Here is a 23986-nt window from a genome sequence, read left to right on the forward strand (position 1 = left end):
AAGGTGCATAATCTTTTGGTACTGAGGAAGATTCTCTGAATGTTAAATCCTAGCTCATGTTCAGATCTACCAGTGAAGGACAGTAAGTTAGATGACCCAGACCTTTTGGTTGTTGCTGTAAGTGGGTCCAAACAAAACATACAGGACAATGTATGTTTATACATATTATGTTTATACATATTAAGCTCAAATAAATCTGGAAATGTTAGACACAGGGGTCAAGTCCTACAAAAATAAGTGTGGGAACTCACCAAGACTTCACCCCCCCCCCCCTCACAATAAATATATATAATTACACACACACACACTGTATTTATATGTATATAAACTATACACTTTGGTTAATGAAAGCAAATTAAATCAAGTGAAGGATTGAATGATTGCCTTTGGGCCTGAGAATCCTTCTCTGTCACAGAGTCTCACCAACTTAAGGTGCAATAGTCCTATTTCTGCTAAGGGGAGCTAAATAACCCCAGAGCAAGCCACACAGAAATGTAAGCACCATGTGTTACACACAGTGCGGGGTGATCACATAACAGGACCGCTGACAGGCTTGCATTTAGTGTATTGTATAAAGTGTTACTGCCCATTACTAGAGGCTCTTACTATCCCTGCTCCAGCTCCTCCCACCAGCAGCAGCAGTGTTTATTGAAGCATTTCTGTTCTGTGTCCAGAGGAAACTCAATTCCTCCTGCAAAAATGGTGCAGGAACTCCGTTTCCATGCGTTCCCGCTCAACTTGACCCCTGGCAAAGGGCCTTATTATGACCTGAAATGTTTACCTGCATTTTTTGCTTCAACCCACTTACAGCAACAATAAAGATCCAGTTTAATTTAAAAAACTTGAAGGATGCTATTCTTTCTCATTACTTTATACTGTAGCTAATATAGGGATAGGGGAGTTGTTCCAAGTATAACAAGTAGTATTTTTTATCACACCCATCAAGGCATAGGGCTCAATATATTTAGCTGCTTCTTACACTCTTTACCATGTCTGGGGTGGTGGATTGCGTGAGATAAGGGGGCAGCATTGCACACTCAAGCGACTGTGTAATAGTACATACAGACTGCGGACTTACAGGGTCTGCAGACCATTTATTGTGAAGCCCTGTGGATAAGTTCTCATGCTGAAAACCTTGTCTGCATAGTCATTTATATATATGGGGCCCTTAGACTTTTGAAAAGAAGCTACTGCAATCGCTTAAACAGTGAATAACTACACATAAGAATGCCAACAATACAAAAATCAAACAACAAAAAAAACAAGTAGTAAAAACCACTGTGCACAAATTGTAAATAAAGGCTATAGTCCTTATGTTGCTATCCCTTTATATGGAAAAAGGGAGTTGACTCTTCAATATTGTTCTTTATCCAGAATTACCTAAAATTATGTCAATGAGTTAATAGTGAAGTTCTATTATAGAAAAATGTAAACGTTACTCACACTGCAGAGCTATAACTAAGCTCCTGGTATATGCGCATGGTTACATCCATCATTGTACCTACAAGCAGGAATCTAAGGAAGGATCTGGTTAAAAATATATTTATTAAAACTTTAAAATCAAGAACTTAACAACCCCTAGGTATTTCTAGAGACTATGGCCCCCAAATTCACTAGGATACAATGCTTATAAAACACTGGTCTTCACTCAGAGTCCTAAATCTGGTCCTACAATGCATGTAGGTGGTGTATTGCCACAGAGTGCCACCCTCTTGTGATGTAACCGGACTGTGTACCCAAGGCTTGTTATGTCCTTGGTTAGTATTAAAGGGACATGAAACCCATTTTTTTTCTTTAATGATTTAGAAAGAGTATGCAATTTTTAACAACTTTCTAATTTACTTTTATTATCTAAGTTGCTTCATTCTCTTGATATACTTTGCTGAAAAGCATATCTGGATAGGCTCAGTAGCTGCTGATTGGTTGCTGCACATAGATTCCTCATGTGATTGGCTCACCCATGTGCATTGCTATTTCTTCAACAAATGATATCTGAAGAATGAAGCAAATTAGATATTAGAAGTAAATTGGAATGCTGTTTAAAATTGCATGCTCTACTTGAATCATGCAAGAAAATGTTTGTGTTTAGTGTCCCTTTAAGGAGCTTGTTATTGAGAAGCCAGATAAAGGGGAATTGAGGCTCATCTAACCAGGCTGTGACCAAATGATATTTTGAATCCTGGTGTCTGTCACCTGTGCTAAACTACCTTGATTTAAGTATATAATCATGTTGCATGTAGATGTTGTCAATGTTCGAGAACAAGGTGAAATCTATCTGAGTTGAGTATTAAATTAATCTGCTTGGTGAATATCCATAGGCTACAGTGAGTGGCTATGCTTCTACAATGGGGGGTAGTTATCAACGTGTCAACTTTCCTGCCTTCGCCGGCCCAATACGCCCGCCTAAGCTCGCCTACCTTCGCCGCCGCGGACCTGAAAAAATACGCCTAAGTTATCAAAAAAAGCTGTCAAAAAGCCGCGGGGCGATGAGCAGCGGACTGTGAGAGTTATCACTCATCCGATCTCGCTGCTCTTCGGCTGTTTGACAGCTTTCTTGCTAGCCTGTCACTAAGCACCCACACTATCTACACTGTTCTACCCCCTATACCGGCACCCCCGGAGCCCCCCGCAACTAAATAAAGTTACTAACCCCTAAACCGCCGCTCCTAGACCCCGCCGCAAGTCTTATAAATGTATTAACCCCTAAACCGCCGCTCCTAGACCCCGCCGCAAGTCTTATAAATGTATTAACCCCTAAACCGCCACTCCGGACACCGCTGCCACCTACATTATACCTAGTAACCCCTATCCTGCCCCCCCCCTATACCATCGCCCTCTATAATAAAGTTATTAACCCCTATCCTGCTGATCCCGCACCTCGCCTCAAATAAAAAAATAGTTTAACCCCTAAACCGCCGCTCCCTGAACCCGCCGCAACCTATATTAAATGTATTAACCCCTATCCTGCCCCCCCCTACACCGTCGCCACCTATAATAAATTTATTAACCCCTATCCTGCCCCCCCTTCACCGTCGCCACCTATAATAAACTTATTAACCCCTATCCTGCCCCCCTACACCGTCGCCACCTATAATAAATTTATTAACCCCTATCCTGCCCCCCTACTACCCCGCCGCCACTGTAATACAATTATTAACCCCTAAACCTAAGTCTAACACTAACCCTAACACCCCCCTAACTTTAATTAAATAAATCTAAATAATATTTCTATTATTAACTAATTTAATCCTATTTAAAACTAAATACTTACCTATAAAATAAACCCTAATATAGCTACAATATAAATAATAATTATATTGTAGCTATCTTAGGATTTATTTTTATTTTACAGGTACCTTTCAATTTATTTTAACTAGGTACAATAGCTATTAAATAGTTATTAACTATTTAATAGCTTACCTAGCTAAAATAAAGAGAAATTTACCTGTAAAATAAAAACTAACCTAAGTTACAATTAAACCTAACACTACACTATCATTAAATAAATTAAATAAACTACCTACAAATAACTACAATTAAATACAATTACATAAACTAACTAAAGTACAAAAAATAAAAAAAGCTAAGTTACAAAAAATAAAACAAATAAGTTACAAACATTTAAAAACATATTACAACAATTTTAAGCTACTTACACCTAATCTAAGCCCCCTAATAAAATAACAAACCCCCCAAAATAAAAAAATGCCCTACCCTATTCTACATTAAAAAAAGTTCAAAGCTCTTTTACCTTACCAGCCCTTAAAAGGGCCTTTTGTGGGGGCATGCCCCAAAGAGTTCAGCTCTTTTGCCTGTAAAAGAAAAATACAACCCCCCCAACATTAAAACCCACCACCCACATACCCCTAATCTAACCCAAACCCCCCTTAAAATAACCTAACACTAATCCCCTGAAGATCATCCTACCTTTAGTTGTCTTCACTCAGCCGAGCCACCGATGGAACTGAAGAGGACATCCGGACCGGCAGAAGTTATCCTCCAAGGGGCGCTGAAGAAATCTTCCATCCAATGAAGTTATCCTCCAAGCGGCGCTGAAGAAATCTTCCATCCGGGCGAGGTCATCTTCCAAGAGGCGCTGAAGAAGTCTTCTATCCGGGCGAGGTCATCTTCCAAGAGGCGCTGAAGAAGTCTTCTATCCGGGCGAGGTCATCTTCCAAGAGGCGCTGAAGAAGTCTTCTATTCGGGCGAGGTCATCTTCCAAGAGGCGCTGAAGAAGTCTTCTATCCGGGCGAGGTTATCTTCGAAGCCGGGTCTTGAATCTTCATCCTTTAAGGGACGTCATCCAAGATGGCGTCCCTTCAATTCCGATTGGCTGATAGGATTTTATCAGCCAATCGGAATTAAGGTAGGAAAAATCTGATTGGCTGATGGAATCAGCCAATCAGATTCAAGTTCAATCCGATTGGCTGATCCAATCAGCCAATCAGATTGAGCTCGCATTCTATTTGCTGTTCCGATCAGCCAATAGAATGCGAGCTCAATCTGATTGGCTGATTGGATCAGCCAATCGGATTGAACTTGAATCTGATTGGCTGATTCCATCAGCCAATCAGATTTTTCCTACCTTAATTCCGATTGGCTGATAGAATCCTATCAGCCAATCGGAATTGAAGGGACACCATCTTGGATGACGTCCCTTAAAGGAGCCTTCATTCGTCTGTAGTTCGTCGGGAAAGAAGGATGTTCCGCGTCGGCGGGATGAAGATTCAAGACCCGGCTTCGAAGATGACCTCGCCCGGATAGAAGACTTCTTCAGCGCCTCTTGGAAGATGACCTCGCCCGGATGGAAGATTTCTTCAGCGCCGCTTGGAGGATCACTTCATCGGATGGAAGATTTCTTCAGCGCCCCTTGGAGGATAACTTCTGCCGGTCCGGATGTCCTCTTCAGTTCCATCGGTGGCTCGGCTGAGTGAAGACAACTAAAGGTAGGATGATCTTCAGGGGATTAGTGTTAGGTTATTTTAAGGGGGGTTTGGGTTAGATTAGGGGTATGTGGGTGGTGGGTTTTAATGTTGGGGGGGGTTGTATTTTTCTTTTACAGGCAAAAGAGCTGAACTCTTTGGGGCATGCCCCCACAAAAGGCCCTTTTAAAGGCTGGTAAGGTAAAAGAGCTTTGAACTTTTTTAATGTAGAATAGGGTAGGGCATTTTTTTATTTTGGGGGGTTTGTTATTTTATTAGGGGGCTTAGATTAGGTGTAAGTAGCTTAAAATTGTTGTAATATGTTTTTAAATGTTTGTAACTTATTTTTTTTTATTTTTTGTAACTTAGCTTTTTTTATTTTTTGTACTTTAGTTAGTTTATGTAATTGTATTTAATTGTAGTTATTTGTAGGTAGTTTATTTAATATATTTAATGATAGTGTAGTGTTAGGTTTAATTGTAACTTAGGTTAGGATTTATTTTACAGGTAATTTTGTATTTCTTTTAGCTAGGTAGTTATTAAATAGTTAATAACTATTTAATAACTATTCTAACTAGCTAAAATAAATACAAAGTTACCTGTAAAATAAATATAAATCCTAAGATAGCTAGAATATAATTATTATTTATATTGTAGCTATATTAGGGTTTATTTTAAAGGTAAGTATTTAGTTTTAAATAGGATTCATTTAGTTCATAATAGAAATATGATTTAGATTTATTTAATTAATATTTAAGTTAGGGGGTGTTAGGGTTAGTGTTAGACTTAGGTTTAGGGGTTAATAATTTTATTACAGTGGCGGCGGTGTATTGGGGGCAGATTAGGGGTTAATAAATTTATTATAGGTGGCGACAGTGTAGAAGGGGGCAGGATAGGGGTTAATAAATTTATTATAGGTGGCGACGGTGTAGAAGGGGGCAGGATAGGGGTTAATACATTTATTATAGGTGGCGACGGTGTAGAAGGGGGCAGGATAGGGGTTAATAAATTCATTATAGGTGGCGACGGTGTAGGGGGGCAGGATAGGGGTTAATAAATTTAATATAGGTTGCGGGTGTCCGGGAGCGGCGGTTTAGGGGTTAAACTATTTATTTAGTTGCAGCGAGGTGCGGGATCGGCAGGATAGGGGTTAATAAATTTATTATAGAGGGCGGCGGTATAGGGGGGGCAGGATAGGGGTTACTAGGTATAATGTAGTTGGCGGTGGGCTCCGGGAGCGGCGGTTTAGGGGTTAATATGTATAGAGTAGCTGAGTAGCTTGCGGTGGGCTCCGGGAGCGGCGGTTTAGGGGGTAATAACTTTATTTAGTTGCGGCGGTGTAGGGGGGGGCAGATTAGCGGTGTTTAGACTCGGGGTACATGTTAGGGTGTTAGGTACAGACAGCTCCCATAGGAATGAATGGGATGCCTGTACTTTCGCTATGGTCAGACTCCCATTAATTCCTATGGGATCCGCCGCCTCCAGGCTGGCGGTTTGAAAACCAGGTACGCTGGGCCGTAAAAGTGCCGAGCGTACCTGCTAGTTTTTTGATAACTAGCAAAAGTAGTGAGATTGTGCCGAACTTGTGTGCGGAACATCTGGAGTGACGTAAGAATCGATCTGTGTCGGACGGAGTCCGGTGGATCAAAGTTTACGTCACAAGATTCTACTTTTGCCGGTCTGTAGCCTTTGATAACTAAGGCGAATCAGCCTCGCCACAAATACGCTGCGGAATTCCAGCGTATTTGAGGTTGACAGCTTGATAACTACCCCCCAATGAGTCTATAGAAGGGTCAAGTCACCTGCTAAAGTCAATTTTCCTTTGCAGTTATCTAGAATATTGTTAATTATATTCTTGAACAATCTGTATTGATCTGTTTTAGGGCACAGATAAAGGAGCCCACCCCTCAGAATAAACTTACCGTCCAAGTGTGTGTCTTTGGATAAAAGCTTTCAGAATAGTATCCCTACCCCATTACATTTGTCAGTGTTAGAACTAAAAAAAAGTCAAGAGTGCATTGTCTATTTGTGAATTTGGCTCTTGTTATTGCTTAAAGTGCTTTCTCTAAAAGGTATATATTGCATATTGTTAATTTATACAAACACATCTCACGGCACACTTGGTCAGGATTTCTAGCTTTTAAGATTGTTGTATATATAATTAATTTTCAGTAAAGGAAAAAATTAGGTAAAATGTGAAATTTACTGATTAAAGGGACACTCAAGTCAAAATTAAACTTCATGATTCAGATACAGCATGCCATTTTAAACAACTTTCTAATTTACTTCCATTAACAAAATGTGCACAGTCTTTTATATTTACACTTTTTGAGTCACCAGCTCCTACTGAGCATGTGCAAGAATCCACAGTATATACTTATATGCATTTGGGATTGGCTGATGGCTGTCACATGGTACAGGGGGAGTGGAAATAGACATAACTTTGAAATGTGTCAGAAAAAAATCTACTACTCATTTGAAGTTCAGAGGCCTATTTATCAAGGGTCTGTCATACGCTCTCCGTATTCAGGATTGCACCAGCAGCTCTTGTGAGCTGCTGGTGCAACGCCGCCCCCTGCAGACTCGCGGCAAGCAGGGAGGTGTCAATCAACCCGATCGTACTCGATCGGGTTGAATTCCGGCGATCTCTGTCTGCCTGCTCTGAGCAGGCAGGCAGGGTTATGGAGCAGCGGTCTTTAGACTTGCGTTTCTGGCGAGTCTTCAGACTCGCCAGAAACATGCGCCTTTTAAGCTCCATTCGGAGCTTGATAAATGGGCCTCTAAGTGCTATTGCATTGTCTTTGTTGATTATGTAAATCTACTGTATTTACTGGTCCTTTAAGGCAGTAACATCATGGAAGTGCAGGAATCAAGCCTTTTGAAAATGTAGATGAATTGGTTCTTAAAGGGACATTATACTGTAAGATTGGTTTCCCCTTAATGTGTTTCCAAAGCTGCAGAGTATAAAATATTTTAGAAATTGTTCTTTTCTGCTTATTTGTGTATATGAAATGTAGCTGTTTTTGCTAAATGAAAACACAATCTATATAAGTAACCAAGCTTGCATAAAGTGCAGACATCATTATCTTATCTATTTCTTTATAAACACATGCCTCATTATCGTATCTTTGTCTATACATAAAAGCCAGTACTTAGGGCCCAATTCTCCAAAATAGAATCTCGACAGACCAGAGACCTTTAGAGAACTGGGACCCTAGAGAGTAAATGAAAATAAACATGTTAGCAACAGTCACTTCCACCACCCATGGGATGCTGAGGAATCTTGTTTTCATAGCTTTTCTTTAGAGAAAGTATTCACTTTTCAATTATAGGAGATGGTTTTAACAGACAAAGGGCCAGATTACAAGTGGTGCGCTGCAGTCGAGTGTAAATTTGCAAGGAGTACGATTTTGCTGCACATCAGGTTGAGCACGTGTTACAAGGTGAACTTAAGAAGTTTGCGCACAAGCGAAATCCAACGCACATGAAGAATTACTAATCATATATTAGTATATTGAAATATTAAATATTTTTAAAAATTAATAATTATTAGAAAATATTACAGATATATTTCTTAGTGCATATTAGTCACGTGATTTGTTTCTCTATTATTTACAAATAAATATTCTTATTTGGGTTCAGACTGAAAAGGGAAAACAGTAAGGGCCAGATTACAAGTGGAGCGCAAATTAGCTAGATTTGCAGTGAGGACACAGATAACCCCTGAACGTCTAAGACCATGGTCAGACGAAGGGTATTATATGGAAGAGACAACAGCCAGAGATCCTTGTAGGATTGAGCTTCCAAAAACCCCTTTAACAGGGTAAAAGCTGGAAGCCTCGCAGCTCCCCACAGAAGGCAGGGAAACCCCTGCACTCCACCTCTTAGAGTAACGCAACTCTGAGTAGGAAAGAAGGACAAGCTCGCGCTTCCAGACCAGATGACCCACCCAAGGCAGGAAGGAAGGAGACTCCGCCACCGCAAGAAAATGTTTATTAGGCTAAGAGTCAGCATCCGTAAGAACCTCAAGTGAAGACTCAAATCATTCACCACTCGGAACACTAGACCAGGTGACTCACATCTCCCAACTCCAAATGAATGGAAATCCCATGGACCTGAAAGAACAATGATGATGTCTGAAAAGACAGATTCGTATCCCAGGTGAGTAGCCAGAAAAAGCCAACCTTAGATCAGCACACACAACCCTCCATTCAGAGGCATTGTATCTACACACTAGGCCTCATACTTCGAAATAGGATCCGAGCCCGGAGTCCATATCAATAGGCCAAGTGACATTTAGAATCCGACAGGATTAAATCAGCACCACGAGGGTGACATGAATCCAGGTAACAGCCGAAAAGCGCCCGACCAGTACCTACATGGTATACCTACACTCCAAAACTGTCCAAGGTCCAAGAAAAATTCGACCCGAAGGATCAATAAATGAACTAGAAGACATAATTCTATTATTCAAAAAGTGCGCAACTTCCGTGAAAGTGGCCACGCAACCACAAAATCACAAGTATCGGTTCCAGAGAAGAACGTTTTCAAAAACGGAAATCTAACAGACATGAGCTTAAGAAAAACAACATTAACACATCCATCAAGATTAAAAATAAAAGGAAGGCAGCACCCATCGGGTAAATGCCCAAGGTGAATGAGAACGCCAATGGGACCAACCGATCAGAGGCCCCATTCACCCAAGCTCAAAACTGGAACGGAAACATAATGAAAAAAAAGAACGGAAACGTTAAGGAGATTGGCTTCATCCCCAAACGTCGCAACCAATTTGCCATCCAGCATCTAAGGCCTCGGATCCCTCGGCCCACTAGGACTGGGATCCTCTAACATCGCCAAAATGTGCCTTAAAAGAACACAAAGACGTGCCAGCCTATAACGGAAGGCAAAATCATCCCTCGTCAGATCAATGAAAGATCCTGACCCTGAAGTTGGGGCCCCTGAAGCCTCAGAGGCCAACGCTTCTCCAGGAGGCTAAACTGAATCAGGCAATCCCACGCCCGACAGGCCCTGGTTAACAGAACACGGACAGTATCTTAGAAATATTTCACTTTGGAGATATAAATGATTGAGCGTAATAGAAATGGCCATGCGGAAACGTGCCGTAACCTCTGGAGGAAATAAGCCATCCTCCGAAGAGGGAGTAAAGGCCATAGGGACACCTGCTTGAGTAGCCGAGAAAGTGTCTGGGGCACGCGCCTCACGAGAAATGGAAACCTCAAAGGTGGATGGCTCAACGCACTCTAAGCTCCCTGATTTGGGAGAAGAGAGTACTCTAGAAAAGCAATGGGAACATAACTGAGGGGCATTGATTACCCAGGCCATTTCATATTCATCACAAGATGCATTCTCCGTATCGGAAACATCCGTGTCTAAAATATCAGAATCCTCCATAATCTTGGGATTACAAAAAAGACAAAAACTAACTGGCACCCTTTTAACACCCCCAATGGCTGGGGCACTCACCACCTCCTGTGAACCAGACAACCCACGAGCTAGACTCTCTCTGTCGCACACAGTCAGCATACGGATGTGAGGAACAACAAACGTAACTGAACCCGTCGCAAGGTGCACAGTGCCAGTCACAAAAAGGGCACGCAATCTCGAGAGATAGATTCCTTATTAAGATAAAAGGAGTCCCAGTGGGACCCTACCTTATTTTGTTAACATTACATTCACATATCGAAATAAAATTAAACGATCTTACCAGAATCTACGACGTGGAACAGGAACACGGCCTTTCAAGTGTGACAGATAGTAGCCTCGCTTCTAGCATAGACTTGAGTGAATAAAGGTAGGCAGCGAAACTCGTCAACGCTGATTACCAAGGAGCTGTTAATATGAGTCGGGATGGTTTCGCAGGAAAACTCTCCCTGCATCTCCGGACTCTAACTTTTATCCATGCTGTCACTGAGAGGCTGACAGGATTACTTAAAACTCCAGTCCCATTGCGAAGAGTACTACCCTCCATAAGAGACTATCTTGAACTTCTGACACTTCTCTGCCAACCTCCTGTGACGAAAGGTAAAGAATGACTGGGGGATGAGGGGAGTGGGGGCGCTATTTAAGCATTTGGCTGGGGTGTCTTTGACTCCTCCTGGTGGCCAGGTTCTGTATTTCCCAAAAGTAATGAATGCAGCTGAGGACTCTTCCCGTTTAAAAAGAAAAAAAAAAAATATATATATATATATATATATACAGTATATATTTATATACATAATAATATATATATATATATATATATATATATATATATATATATATATATATATACAAATACATAGAACATATTCTGCTATGTGCAGAACATTGGGATGTCAATATTTACAGTAAATACATAGTTAAAACCTTAAAGGGACACTGTACCCAAAAAAAATATTTTGTGATTCAGATAGAGCATGAAATTTTAAGCAACTTTCTAATTTACTCCTATTATCAAATTTTCTTCATTCTCTTGGTATCTTTATTTGAAATGCAAGAATGTAAGTTTAGATGCCGGCCCATTTTTGTGAACAACCTGGGTTGTCCTTGCTGATTGGTGGATAAATTCATCCACTAATAAAAAAGTGCTGTCCAGAGTACTGAAACCATAAAAAAGCTTAGATGCCTTCTTTTTCAAATAATGATAGCAAGAGAACGAAGAAAAATTGATAATAGGAGTAAATTAGAAAGTTGCTTAAAATTGTATTCTCTTTCTGAATTACAAAAGAAAAAATTTGGGTTCAGTGTCCCTTTAACTAAATATAAATATTGCATAAATATGTTTTTACATGTTCTCATCTACTTAATGGCACATACGTATTTATGTGTTTATATGTGTATATATATATATATATATATATATATATATATATATATCTGTAAATACATATATACACATACTGTATATATACGTGTTATTATGAGTGTAAATGTACTTTGCAATGAATTTTTGATGGTTTTTGTCCAACTTTATGCTTCGCTACACAGTTAACCAGATGTATGAAGTTGCTGTAATCACTCTAGTGTAAATCGTGATTGCGCTCACAGGATCACGTTTACTTTCAACTTGTAATACAAGCAAAAACTCTAGCGATAAACCCCTTATCACACGGGCGCAAACGTTTGTACTCCACTTGTAATCTAGCCCTAAATCTCTTCTAGCAAATAAGCTGATATAGAATGGCAGCTTGGTTAAATTATTTATAAAGTGACATGTTAACTGCAATTGACATGGGAGGGAAAAGGTAATCAAGTTTGAGAATGTCTGAAGAGGGCACATGTCTATTTGTATGTTTCTGCAGCCTATGGATCAGATGTGGGAACTCTGTGTCTGTCAACTCACAGACGCCATTCAGTATATTGTGGAATTCGCCAAACGCCTCAGTGGTTTTATGGAACTGAATCCAAATGACCAGATTGTACTTCTGAAGGCTGGTAACCTAAAGTTTTTTTATGCTTCTTTATTGAAATTTCAGACAAAGGCAATTTTCAGCATTTAAGAAAATATAACAAGAAAGTTGTTTATAAAAATAAAAAATAAAATGTATTTATATGTCTTTTTTGTTCCAGATGCAAAATGATTACAAATGTATAGAAACATTTTTAAAATATCAGTAAATGTAAAGATTACATTGTATCATAAATATACTGTATATGTGTTAGAGTACTGACTATGCAGAACATGTAAAGCCCATTGTGAGCTATAAAAACCACTTTATCTTTATGTTTTGTCCACACAGACAAGCACAACTTTCAGGTTTCTTCTTCAGTGATCATTTAACTTTTACAATATCTTCTCCTCTTCCTGTAGGGGTCATGGAACTGCTTCTGATTAGGATGAGCCAAGCCTTCAATTGTCACAACAGCACCGTCTTTTTTGAGAGAAAATATGCCAATCTGGATATGTTCCAAACTTTGGGTGAGGTGCTGCCCAACATTTTGGGTGGGGCACAAACTGGATAAACAATGACATTTTAAAATTATATGAAAAGACAACCAATGTGTTCTGTCATTTATTTTAATGACAATATTTAAAAGTTTTAAAGCACTTAAAGGAAAATAATAGCAAAACTGCATCTAGTATGTTATCACTTTTTCAGCAGCATACATACATATGCTGCATTTTCCTAAGTAGCAGGCACAATGGGGTTGATTCCAATGTTGGAAAAACAGAAACAGCCATTATTTTTATATTATTATTATAACGATCTTTCCAAGTCAAACACAGGTGACATTGTTAACTCACATGAGATTTTGTTCTCCATTTTTCCACAACAGCAATGAATGCTTATCACTGAAATACCAAGTGGATTAAAGGGGTTAATGGAGTCCTTAAATTTGTTTTGCAACTTGATAGAGTGGTCTTTATAATAAGTATTAAACAATATGAATGCCATTAGCAAATGGGCATAATGGGCATGTTTGATGAATTAGGTTTTCTTTTGTGATTCAAACATACCATACCATTTTAAAACGTTTCCAATTTACTTCTATTATCAAATTTGCTTCATACGCATGATATTTTGTGTTGAAGAGATACCTAGGTAGGCAACTGGAGCACTGCATGGCAGGAATCAGGAAATAGTGCTGCCATCCAGTGCTCTTGCAAATCGATAACATACTTGCAAAACAGCTGCCATATAGTGTTCCAGAAATGGGCCGGCTCCTTAGCATTCATCCCTGCTTTCAACAAAAGCTAGAAAGAGAATGAAGAAAATTTGAAGTAATAGAAGTAAATTAGAAAGTTGTTTAAAATCGCATGCTCTATCTGAATCATGAAAGAACATTTTTAAGTTTCATAGCTCTTTAGGAAAACCTAATTTGTTTGGTTGAGTTTTACATGTGAAATAGAAGAACAGTGTAGCATATTAATTTCCATAAGAAGAAAGTCGCCGTAACTGAGCTCATCTTCTATAACAGGATTTTAACAGTTCTCACACTGTAAATTGGGAAACTGCTAAGTGACGAGGCTTTATAAATAGTCTAAAGTTACAGAACTCAGTGTACAGCCCATGGGCTCCATTTATGAAAGGTCAGACAGGAGTGATTCACTATCCCGAATCATGTCCGCCGGACCTAGCTGCTACTTATCCATTTTTTTTACATACAGCAATTTATCCAGATTACTTGGGGTGTCTGGTTTTTATGTGGAGCTTTATCTACCACCAGCGCATAGACTTTTAGCTGTTGTTTTAACATAATGCTACTTAACCGTTGCCACTTAACTATTGGTCCAGACAAGCCTGAAACGCTGAAGCCCCGAAGCTGCTTTCGCAGCTTAATAAATGCAACCCCATGACTTCAGAAAGCCACTTTCATTGTACAGAACAGGGTTTCTCTTTACCATTTTTCAATAAGTATAAGAAGATTGTGGTTTTAAACAAACAAGACCAAATGGCAAATACATAAGTCACGATCATTAAGACGCGATTGCTGAGAGAAACCCTGTTCCTAAAAACAAGAATACTGGAATTTTCAATCCCAAGATTGCGAGTATGAGATAAAAACCAAGATATTAAGAGTGCTAAATTCCATTTCTCAGTGCTGTGGTCATAATTTCCATTTTGTAGCATTCCCTGCAGATGTTGTTAGTTTAAGAGATATCACATATCTGTCTATTAAAGGGACTGTTTACTCAAAAATTTCCTTCACTTTAATTTGTTCCCAATGGCCCACTTTACCTGCTGAAGTGTATTAAATTGTTTACAAGTATTTTCATTAACCTTATATTGTCATTTGAATTAGTTCATTTAGCCTGTGGTATCCCCACCCATTCTGAAAGTTTTTGGCCACGAGGCCAAGCTGTATTAACACAGCCAGTAGAAAAAACTACACTCCCAGTGGGTTATAGAAGAGATAAGGTAATAAAATGTTAATTTTCCATTGTTCTCTCCAAGTATTGGTGATTGGTTTATGGACAGATATAAGACAAAGAAGCAGGTATATGTACACAATGTGATAAAGTAATTAGATCTTACTATACCTACAAGCTCAACCCATTTTATTCGGTTGTGGCTTCAAAACTCAAAATCAGCTAATTCATATACACAAATAAGCCTTAAAAAGCAAATCTCATACATTTTATACTCTGCAGCTGGTAAAAAAAAATAATTGGAAACACATTAAGGGAAAAACAATTTTATAGTATACTGTCCCTTTAAGTATACATAAGTAAATGTCTGTTCCACTACTAATAGACTATGCAATAGTGCTGAATAAAGGTTTAATGAATCTAGACCATATATTGCTGTGAACATCTAAAATGGTGTATGTGACCATTTCACAGTGTATTGCACGTGTGCAAGATAATAGAATTATTACAATATGTCAAACAGGTAGAAAAGTCCAGTTTTGCACTTTATCAACAGCCTTTGTGTGTTAAATTCGATGTGTCCATTTTGTTGATGAAATAAAGTACAAAACCCATGGTTGGGAGAATTGAGAATGCCAAAGCGATTGCTGTCCATGCATCATATTGGTGATTTCCTGCTATCAGCGTGAATCAAATCTGAACGTTTTCCAGTATGGAAATGTTATCCCTTGGATTGTAATCACTCAGAACGTGATAAACCCGCCTATAAATGTTATCAGAAGGATTGAAATCAACCTCAATATTTGAAAGAAGGTGCAAAAGACAACAGGATCAGCATATACAGGGAGTGCAGAATTATTAGGCAAATTAGTATTTTGACCACATCATCCTCTTTATGCATGTTGTCTTACTCCAAGCTGTATAGGCTCGAAAGCCTACTACCAATTAAGCATATTAGGTGATGTGCATCTCTGTAATGAGAAGGGGTGTGGTCTAATGACATCAACACCCTATATCAGGTGTGCATAATTATTAGGCAACTTCCTTTCCTTTGGCAAAATGGGTCAAAAGAAGGACTTGACAGGCTCAGAAAAGTCAAAAATAGTGAGATATCTTGCAGAGGGATGTAGCACTCTTAAAATTGCAAAGCTTCTGAAGCGTGATCATCGAACAATCAAGCGTTTCATTCAAAATAGTCAACAGGGTCGCAAGAAGCGTGTGGAAAAACCAAGGCGCAAAATAACTGCCCATGAACTGAGAAAAGTCAAGCGTGCAGCTGCCAAGATGCCACTTGCCACCAGTTTGGCCATATTTCAGAGCTGCAACATCACTGGAGTGCCCAAAAGCACAAGGTGTGCAATACTCAGAGACATGGCCAAGGTAAGAAAGGCTGAAAGACGACCACCACTGAACAAGACACACAAGCTGAAACGTCAAGACTGGGCCAAGAAATATCTCAAGACTGATTTTTCTAAGGTTTTATGGACTGATGAAATGATAGTGAGTCTTGATGGGCCAGATGGATGGGCCCGTGGCTGGATTGGTAAAGGGCAGAGAGCTCCAGTCCGACTCAGACGCCAGCAAGGTGGAGGTGGAGTACTGGTTTGGGCTGGTATCATCAAAGATGAGCTTGTGGGGCCTTTTTGGGTTGAGGATGGAGTCAAGCTCAACTCCCAGTCCTACTGCCAGTTTCTGGAAGACACCTTCTTCAAGCAGTGGTACAGGAAGAAGTCTGCATCCTTCAAGAAAAAGATGATTTTCATGCAGGACAATGCTCCATCACACGCGTCCAAGTACTCCACAGCGTGGCTGGCAAGAAAGGGTATAAAAGAAGAAAATCTAATGACATGGCCTCCTTGTTCACCTGCTCTGAACCCCATGGAGAACCTGTGGTCCATCATCAAATGTGAGATTTACAAGGAGGGAAAACAGTACACCTCTCTGAACAGTGTCTGGGAGGCTGTGGTTGCTGCTGCACGCAATGTTGATGGTGAACAGATCAAAACACTGACAGAATCCATGGATGGCAGGCTTTTGAGTGTCCTTGCAAAGAAAGGTGGCTATATTGGTCACTGATTTGTTTTTGTTTTGTTTTTGAATGTCAGAAATGTATATTTGTGAATGTTGAGATGTTATATTGGTTTCACTGGTAAAAATAAATAATTGAAATGGGTATATATTTGTTTTTTGTTAAGTTGCCTAATAATTATGCACAGTAATAGTCACCTGCACACACAGATATCCCCCTAAAATAGCTATAACTAAAAACAAACTAAAAACTACTTCCAAAACTATTCAGCTTTGATATTAATGAGTTTTTTGGGTTCATTGAGAACATGGTTGTTGTTCAATAATAAAATTAATCCTCAAAAATACAACTTGCCTAATAATTCTGCACTCCCTGTATGTGTATGCCACTAAAATAGTGGCAACTTTTACTAGAAGCATTTTTTGCTGTTGCAAATATATAGTAAAAATTATTATGTTTAAAAATGAAATACATTCAATATTTTTTTCTGTACTGATTATGTTCCTTTAATGAAAAATAAGTAACATATTTTGAAAGATAGTCTATATTTCTCCTTCACATTATATTCACATAGTATTAACATTTTAATCAAACTAGTGGTGCTCTGTCAAAACGCAGACGGACATTATGGCAGACAGCATTCTGTCAGACGGACATTTGGCCGACGGACAGAATGGCAAAGCATGTTCCGATTTCGGCCGAGGGCAGATACGCTCCAGAGTGCTCTGTTCTAATCAGAGCCTTGGGCGCCGCAACTGCCTCTGGGAACCTTACCATGGGTCCCAGCCTGCACGTCTTGTAATTCTCTGTCTGTGAAATATCTATCGAATCTATCTATTTATCTATCTATCAAATTTATCTATCGCATCTATTTATCTATATATCTAATCTATGTATCTACCTATCAAATCTATCTATCTATTTCGTGGCCGGACTGTTATCTGACAGCCACTTGTGTGTCGGCCAAATGTCCGTCGGCCAAATGTCCGACTGCCAAATATCCGTCGGCTAAAAGTCCGGCCACGAAACCAGTTGTAAGACTGAATTAGGACTAAACAATATAGGCAAGATTTGTAGCCTTTAGTTTACCATTTTTAATGCAGAAAAGCTTTTTTATTGTTCAGTCTGTCTTTTTAAATGCATAAAAGGTAATAGTTTTACATGACCATTTAGTGCACAAATTAGGGGTAAGGAGGTGATGGTGAGCCCTTAACTTAAGTCAGGAAGCAGACTCTTATGGAAAGATAAAAGCCTAACTTAAAGGGACACTGAACCCAAATTTTTTCTTTCGTGATTCAGATAGAGCATGCAATTTTAAACAACTTTCTAATTTACTCCTATTATCAATTTTTTTGGTTCTCTTGCTATCATTATTTGAAAAAGAAGGCATCTAAGCTATTTTTTTTTTGTTCAGAACCATGGAAAGCACTTGTTTATTGGTAGGTGAATTTACCCACCAATCAGCAACAACACAGTGTGTTCACCAAAAATGGCCCGGCATCTAAATTTACATTCTTGCATTTCAAATAAGGATACCAAGAGAATGAAAAGAATTTGATAATGGGGTAAATTAGAAAGTTGCTAAAAATTGCATGCTCTGAATCACGATAGAAAAATAATTGGGTTCAGTGTCCCTTTAACAACTAAAAATTTTTGTTTTTTTCTTTAGGCTGCAACGATCTCATCAGTTCCATGTTTGATCTGTGCCATTACTTAGGCTCACTCAACTTGTCAGATCAAGAAATAGCATTCTTCAGTGCCACACTCCTCCTCGATCCAAGTAAGGGACAAAGACAAGAGTATTTTAGTATTGCCTGATTTTTGAATTGTAAACACCTGTATAAGTTACAACTCTGATAAGATGTTCCCTCTCACTCTGCACTGTCATTTCTACATACAGTTTATTTATTTATAGGAAAATCTCACCAACTTATTCAACTCAATATTTTTCATCATTTAAGTTTATTGTTTAGATAACCACTCATGATGCTGTCAACCTATTTATTAAGATTATCAGTCCATTCTTACATTGCCACTAACATCATAATTCTCCTCTCCCTCATGTCTATAGAAATGGGAAAGGGAAAAAAACTGTCTAAAGGTTCTTAGATGTTAAGAGAAAGGTCGTACTTACTATATGACTAACAGATATATGCACTTACAAACTAACCACTCTCTGTACCTCTCCCTTAAATTTCAGATCGCCCATGGCTGCAAGATAAGCCAAAAGTTGAGATTCTTCATAGGAAATTGGAGTTGTCCTTCAGATACCTACTCCAAAAAACTAATCGAGAAAGCCTCTTGTCCAAGGTAAGTACTACACCAACAAGTCCTTGATTTGCTACATCACTTTCTTGCTCTGGTAACATAACTGCTAAACATCTGTGTTTACTATTTCATCAATGCTTAGAATTTACATTTAGAATCTCTATAGGAGCTTCTAGAATATAAAATTGAAAGAATATGTGCGGCTTTGACTGCAAGCAATCTGTCTAACGTTTTACCCTCCCTTATTACAAAATATAAAAAAGAATGCCTCACATTAATTTTTAGCTTATTTTTAAGTAATATTTTGGAGGGTATAAATTGGTTAGGGTTATTTGACAGCTACAGTATACCCCTTTATTTGCTAACCACCAAAACCCCCTGCTTCTACAGATCAGAACCCAGACCAGATCTCTGTAATAATCTGAAAGCCATTATAAGGTCCCAGTACACCAGATCTGTCCCCAGGCCAGGACTGTGTCCCATTTAAATAGACATCATGAACCTTCAGTTCAGACCACAGAATAAACCTATACACCATTTATTTACAGACATCATGACCACCCAGTTCAGCTGACAAACAACAGCTCAAATCTATGCCCATTGTATGTGTAAGTCTTCATGCACACAATCCACCATGGCCCCCACACCCTATATCATGAAAAGGTTCAATTAAAAACATTGGAACATACTTATGTCCCCCATAAACCCTTCATGCCAAGTAAATGCCTACAATAATTCTTGCATGGTCCCTTGCTAGTTTCAGCCTTTCAATCAGATCAATAGCTAATGCATCTCCTTAGTCCAGATAAATTCCCCAATAAGACCTCTGACAAGATATGTAAGCCCTGCAGTCCCTGTGACAAGTAAATGCCAATTTAGCACCTCTAATCAGATGCATAACTGGCACTGCAAACTTTAATCAATCCAGTATAGGGAAACCACAATATCTTCAAGCAATGCAATGCATATGCAAACGCAGGCAGGAGCTCACTGCTAGCTCCAAAGTACAGCCAATAAACAAAGGTGTCCACAGCATAAGCTTCCAAATCTTTTCTTTATTTAGGAAAGGATTCAAAAGTACAAAAATAGCAGTAACGTTTCAGGTTATACACCCTTAGTCATACAATGTAATACTATTCACAAAGTTTTGTAGCCACACAGGTTACTTAACTGTAATGTCTGAAAAGAGACAAAGTTTAGGTTGGACCACAGCTACTGATAGGAGAGTATAATTGTGTGTTGCTGAATGTGTAGCAGGAGATTACATGGATATTACCCCTAAGTAATATGTAAGAACCTAGCACACACACATGAAGCAGTTTGATATATGAAAATAAAGAAACAGCAGATATCACTATAGCTGATGCATCATTTAAATAAGGATTACAGCAGTGTAACTACTTTGCCTTACATTCAGAATAATACACTATGACATGTATAAGAAATACTTAAATGCGCATATAAATTGGATTGTGGCCAAAATAGGTTAAAGTAAATATAACTTAAGAAACCTAAGTAGATTGCAAATAGACCGTTATGCTAATGGAGCTTTATAAAACTTGATGAAAGCATATATTAGGAAACATAGGCAGAGCGAGCAGAAAGAAGGGAGGGAACCCCTTCATTAAGATACCTGAGGCAGACTTAGGTGAGTAAGAGTCCGGTTCACTGGTATCACTGGTTTGTGCTGCGAGAGGTAGTTTGCTGCAGTGATGGCGGCAGTACAGAGAAGCGGCAGTATCGGGCATGTGACGTCACAGAGGCCGAAGTTCCGGTTTAGCGCAACAGGTCCCTGCATAGCAATGCAGACTGGAGGCTGAGGGTTGAGATGCAAAAGAACTCCGTGCAATCAGGAGGTCAGGGAGGAGCTTGGGTCCGTTCAGAGAAGCAATACCAAGCAATGATTAGATCCTGATGCTGGTATTTAAGGGGTAATGTATGAGGTGTTAAAGGGCCAGTGATATGACTTATTGTGGGGAATGAATAGGAGCATGACATTAACATACACCAGTAGGTGTTTAATCAATTATAATACGTTAAAGCCATGTAACCACTCACCTACCCCATCTAATGGTAAATCCTGAGTACTACAAGCTCAATTTATCAAATAGAAAATATATACAAAAAAAGCAGTTTAAAAACATTAAGAAAAATAGCTTTGTACACTGTACTGAATTGAATGAACTACATGAATACTGATACATCATAATCTTTATTCATACCAAAAGGCCTCATTGAATTAAGTGTAGATATCCAAAACAATTATTTTCTTTTTAATAATAATTCCCTATTGCTCCCTCTTCTAGGCAGTTTAATTTGATCAATGATCTGCCATCTTAATTGGCTGATAGAGTGCCCTGCTTCCAGGAAATGAGATGAAACAGGCGCACCTTTATTATTGCGCCTAATGTTTGATTTATGTTCATTGATACGATCACGTATCTTCCTTGTGGTCTCTCCTAAATAAATCCTGGAGCACGGGCACTTTATCAGCTAAATCACATAACTTGAGTTACAAGTAAAGAAATCTCTAATATTATACAATTTACCAGTTCTCGGGTGTGCAAACTTATCTCCTTTAATTAAAGAATTACAATTAGAGCATCCAAAACAGGGATAGCAACCCGAATTTTTCTTGGTTATGTAGCCTGTTTCCATTTTAGACTGGCTACCTATATCAGCTTTTGTAAGAATATCTTTAATATTACGATTTCTTTTGTATGCCATCATAAGAGGGTCTTTAAAGCAGGGTAGGTCTTTGTTGCAGTCTCTAAGTATGTGCCAATGTTTCTGTATGAATCTACTCAATTTCTTACTGTGGCTACCATACTTAGAGACAAACACCAAACGATCATCCTTATCTTGAATTTTTGTTTGTGAAAGCAGCTGAGATCTTATCATTTTATTTACCTTAGTAATTTCTTGATTTATTAATTCCCCAGGGTATCCTCTGTCCAAAAATGTATTACCCATATCATGCAGTCTGTCTGTAGTGTTTCCCTCCATATTAACAATCCTTTTTACCCTAATTAACTGACTCCTGGGTAAGGATTTCAAAAGATTATGGGGGTGAAAACTGCTGAAGTGTAAAAGATTATTTTTGTCAGTAGATTTAATAAGTATATCACATTCTAAGCAGTTTTTGGCAGTATTCTTAACTACCTTGGTGTCTAAAAAGACTACAGAAACATCATGCCAGTTTAAAGTAAACTTTATACCATTTACTGCCTGATTTAGATCTGTCACAAACTTCAACAGAGTATCTAGGTTGCCCTCCCCCCATACGCCAAACACATCATCTATGAAACGCCACCATGTGGCTCCATATTGTAAGAACAATTCATGTTAATATACAAACTTCCATTCAAAGTTTCCCATAAATATGTTGGCGTATGACAAACAATAGGCTCTGCAACTCCTAAATGTCAGCTAAAGGTTCATATTGTATCTATTACCAAATAAATGACCACTGCAACTTCTTATGCCAGTTAAATGTTCATATAATACCTACGACTAGATGCATCCACTTATGCCCGGTAAATGTCTCTATGCATGCTGTGAAGCAAGGTCCATGTATAACACATTTTAACCTCACAAAGGATCTCTGCATGCATGGGCACTGCAATCAATTACCTTATTTCTGGCTGTCATTTATGTGTTTGGATATGTACTTTGTATGCTGTCTCACATGACACTGTCAGCACTGCTCACAAAGGAATGGACTGAAATACATAGCATCTGGCAAAACATATTTGCATTGCAAGAAAATGAAGCAATCACCATCAATACCCTAGGATGTGGGGCCAGCAATAGAACATCACAAAGACCCATTTAAAAAATAAATAATAAACTCACTTTTGTAAGGTGTAGGCCTTGGCAGCTCATAAACATACAGTCATTTTATCCGTTACTGTACAAGTCGGCTTTTTGCTTTGCTACTTCTGGAAGCTTGACAACGTCTATCAGTAAAGCTATACAAGTCAGACTATGCATTAATATGGTAATACTAAAGTGGCACTAAATTCACCCTTTGTTTTGATAAATCCAAAACGAATGTAGAGAGACAGCAACCTCTTAGGTTAGCGCACGTAAGACAGGGACTCTGCAATAATCCCTTGGAATCCACAATATACAACAAATGTCCACAGCGCTTCTTAGTTTGTCTCAAGTGTTTTTATTACACAGACATTTACAATGACAAGCAACGTTTCGGGTGACAACCCTTACTCATGCTTTACATGATAAAGCAATTATTTAATGTAACCTTAAAGGGATAGTATACAACAATTTTCAAATTACTGCATGTAATATACACTACTATAAAGAAGAATATGCACAGATACTGATCTAAAAATCCAGGATAACACCTTTTTAAAAACTTACTTAGAAGCTCCAGGTTTAGCACTGTTGATGAGGTTAGGCTGGGACATCCAGTGAAAGGGGCTGGGAGCAGACACTCTCCCCCTCCCCTGCATATGAAAAGAAAGATTAGACAAACAGAAGGCAGCAGGAGCCTGTTAACGCATGTATACAGCTGACACTGTACGGCTTGGTTAGGAGTATGAAAATCAGCACAATCTTATTAAAAAATAAGAAAAACTAAAAACATTGTTACAAAAACACTCCCATATGGGCTGTATAAATGGATCATCTACAAAACATTCATGCAAAGAAAAATCTGGTGTACAATGTCCCTTTAAGTTCTCTTTGTGTCCCACTCCCTGGCTGGACCATGAAAATACATCATTACTTCTTTTAAACCCATCCATGGCTGCTTACTCTTTCGCTGCTCAGGTATTGCATAGCCTCTCTATAAAGAGATTCATCAATTGCTCAATACTAACTGTGAACCATGGTGCCAGAGAATGCTCGGCTATTCCCAATAAGAGTGGATGGTATGGCTGAAAAAAGAGAAACATTTTAAAGGGACATGAAACCCCAAAATTTTCTTTCATT

General features: G+C 38.8%; 1 protein-coding gene and 1 long non-coding RNA gene across 2 annotated transcripts in view; one reads left to right on the forward strand and one right to left on the reverse strand.

Annotated features, from left to right (window-relative positions):
* The window catches only part of LOC128642765 (uncharacterized), a 37585-nt gene extending 16804 nt beyond the window's left edge, over positions 1 to 20781 (reverse strand). The window contains exon 1 of the long non-coding RNA XR_008399705.1: positions 20664 to 20781. This is a non-coding gene — a long non-coding RNA (uncharacterized LOC128642765). The remainder of the gene's footprint in view (positions 1 to 20663) is intronic.
* Positions 1 to 23986, forward strand: part of LOC128642756 (nuclear receptor ROR-gamma-like) — a 39007-nt gene that overhangs the window by 12494 nt on the left and 2527 nt on the right. The window contains exons 4-7 of the mRNA XM_053695553.1: positions 12224 to 12356; positions 12733 to 12840; positions 18432 to 18542; positions 18963 to 19072. Of these exons, the coding sequence (XP_053551528.1) occupies positions 12224 to 12356; positions 12733 to 12840; positions 18432 to 18542; positions 18963 to 19072 (462 nt within the window). The remainder of the gene's footprint in view (positions 1 to 12223; positions 12357 to 12732; positions 12841 to 18431; positions 18543 to 18962; positions 19073 to 23986) is intronic.

Source organism: Bombina bombina, chromosome 1, assembly GCF_027579735.1.
Source record: "Bombina bombina isolate aBomBom1 chromosome 1, aBomBom1.pri, whole genome shotgun sequence".
NCBI lineage: Eukaryota > Metazoa > Chordata > Amphibia > Anura > Bombinatoridae > Bombina > Bombina bombina.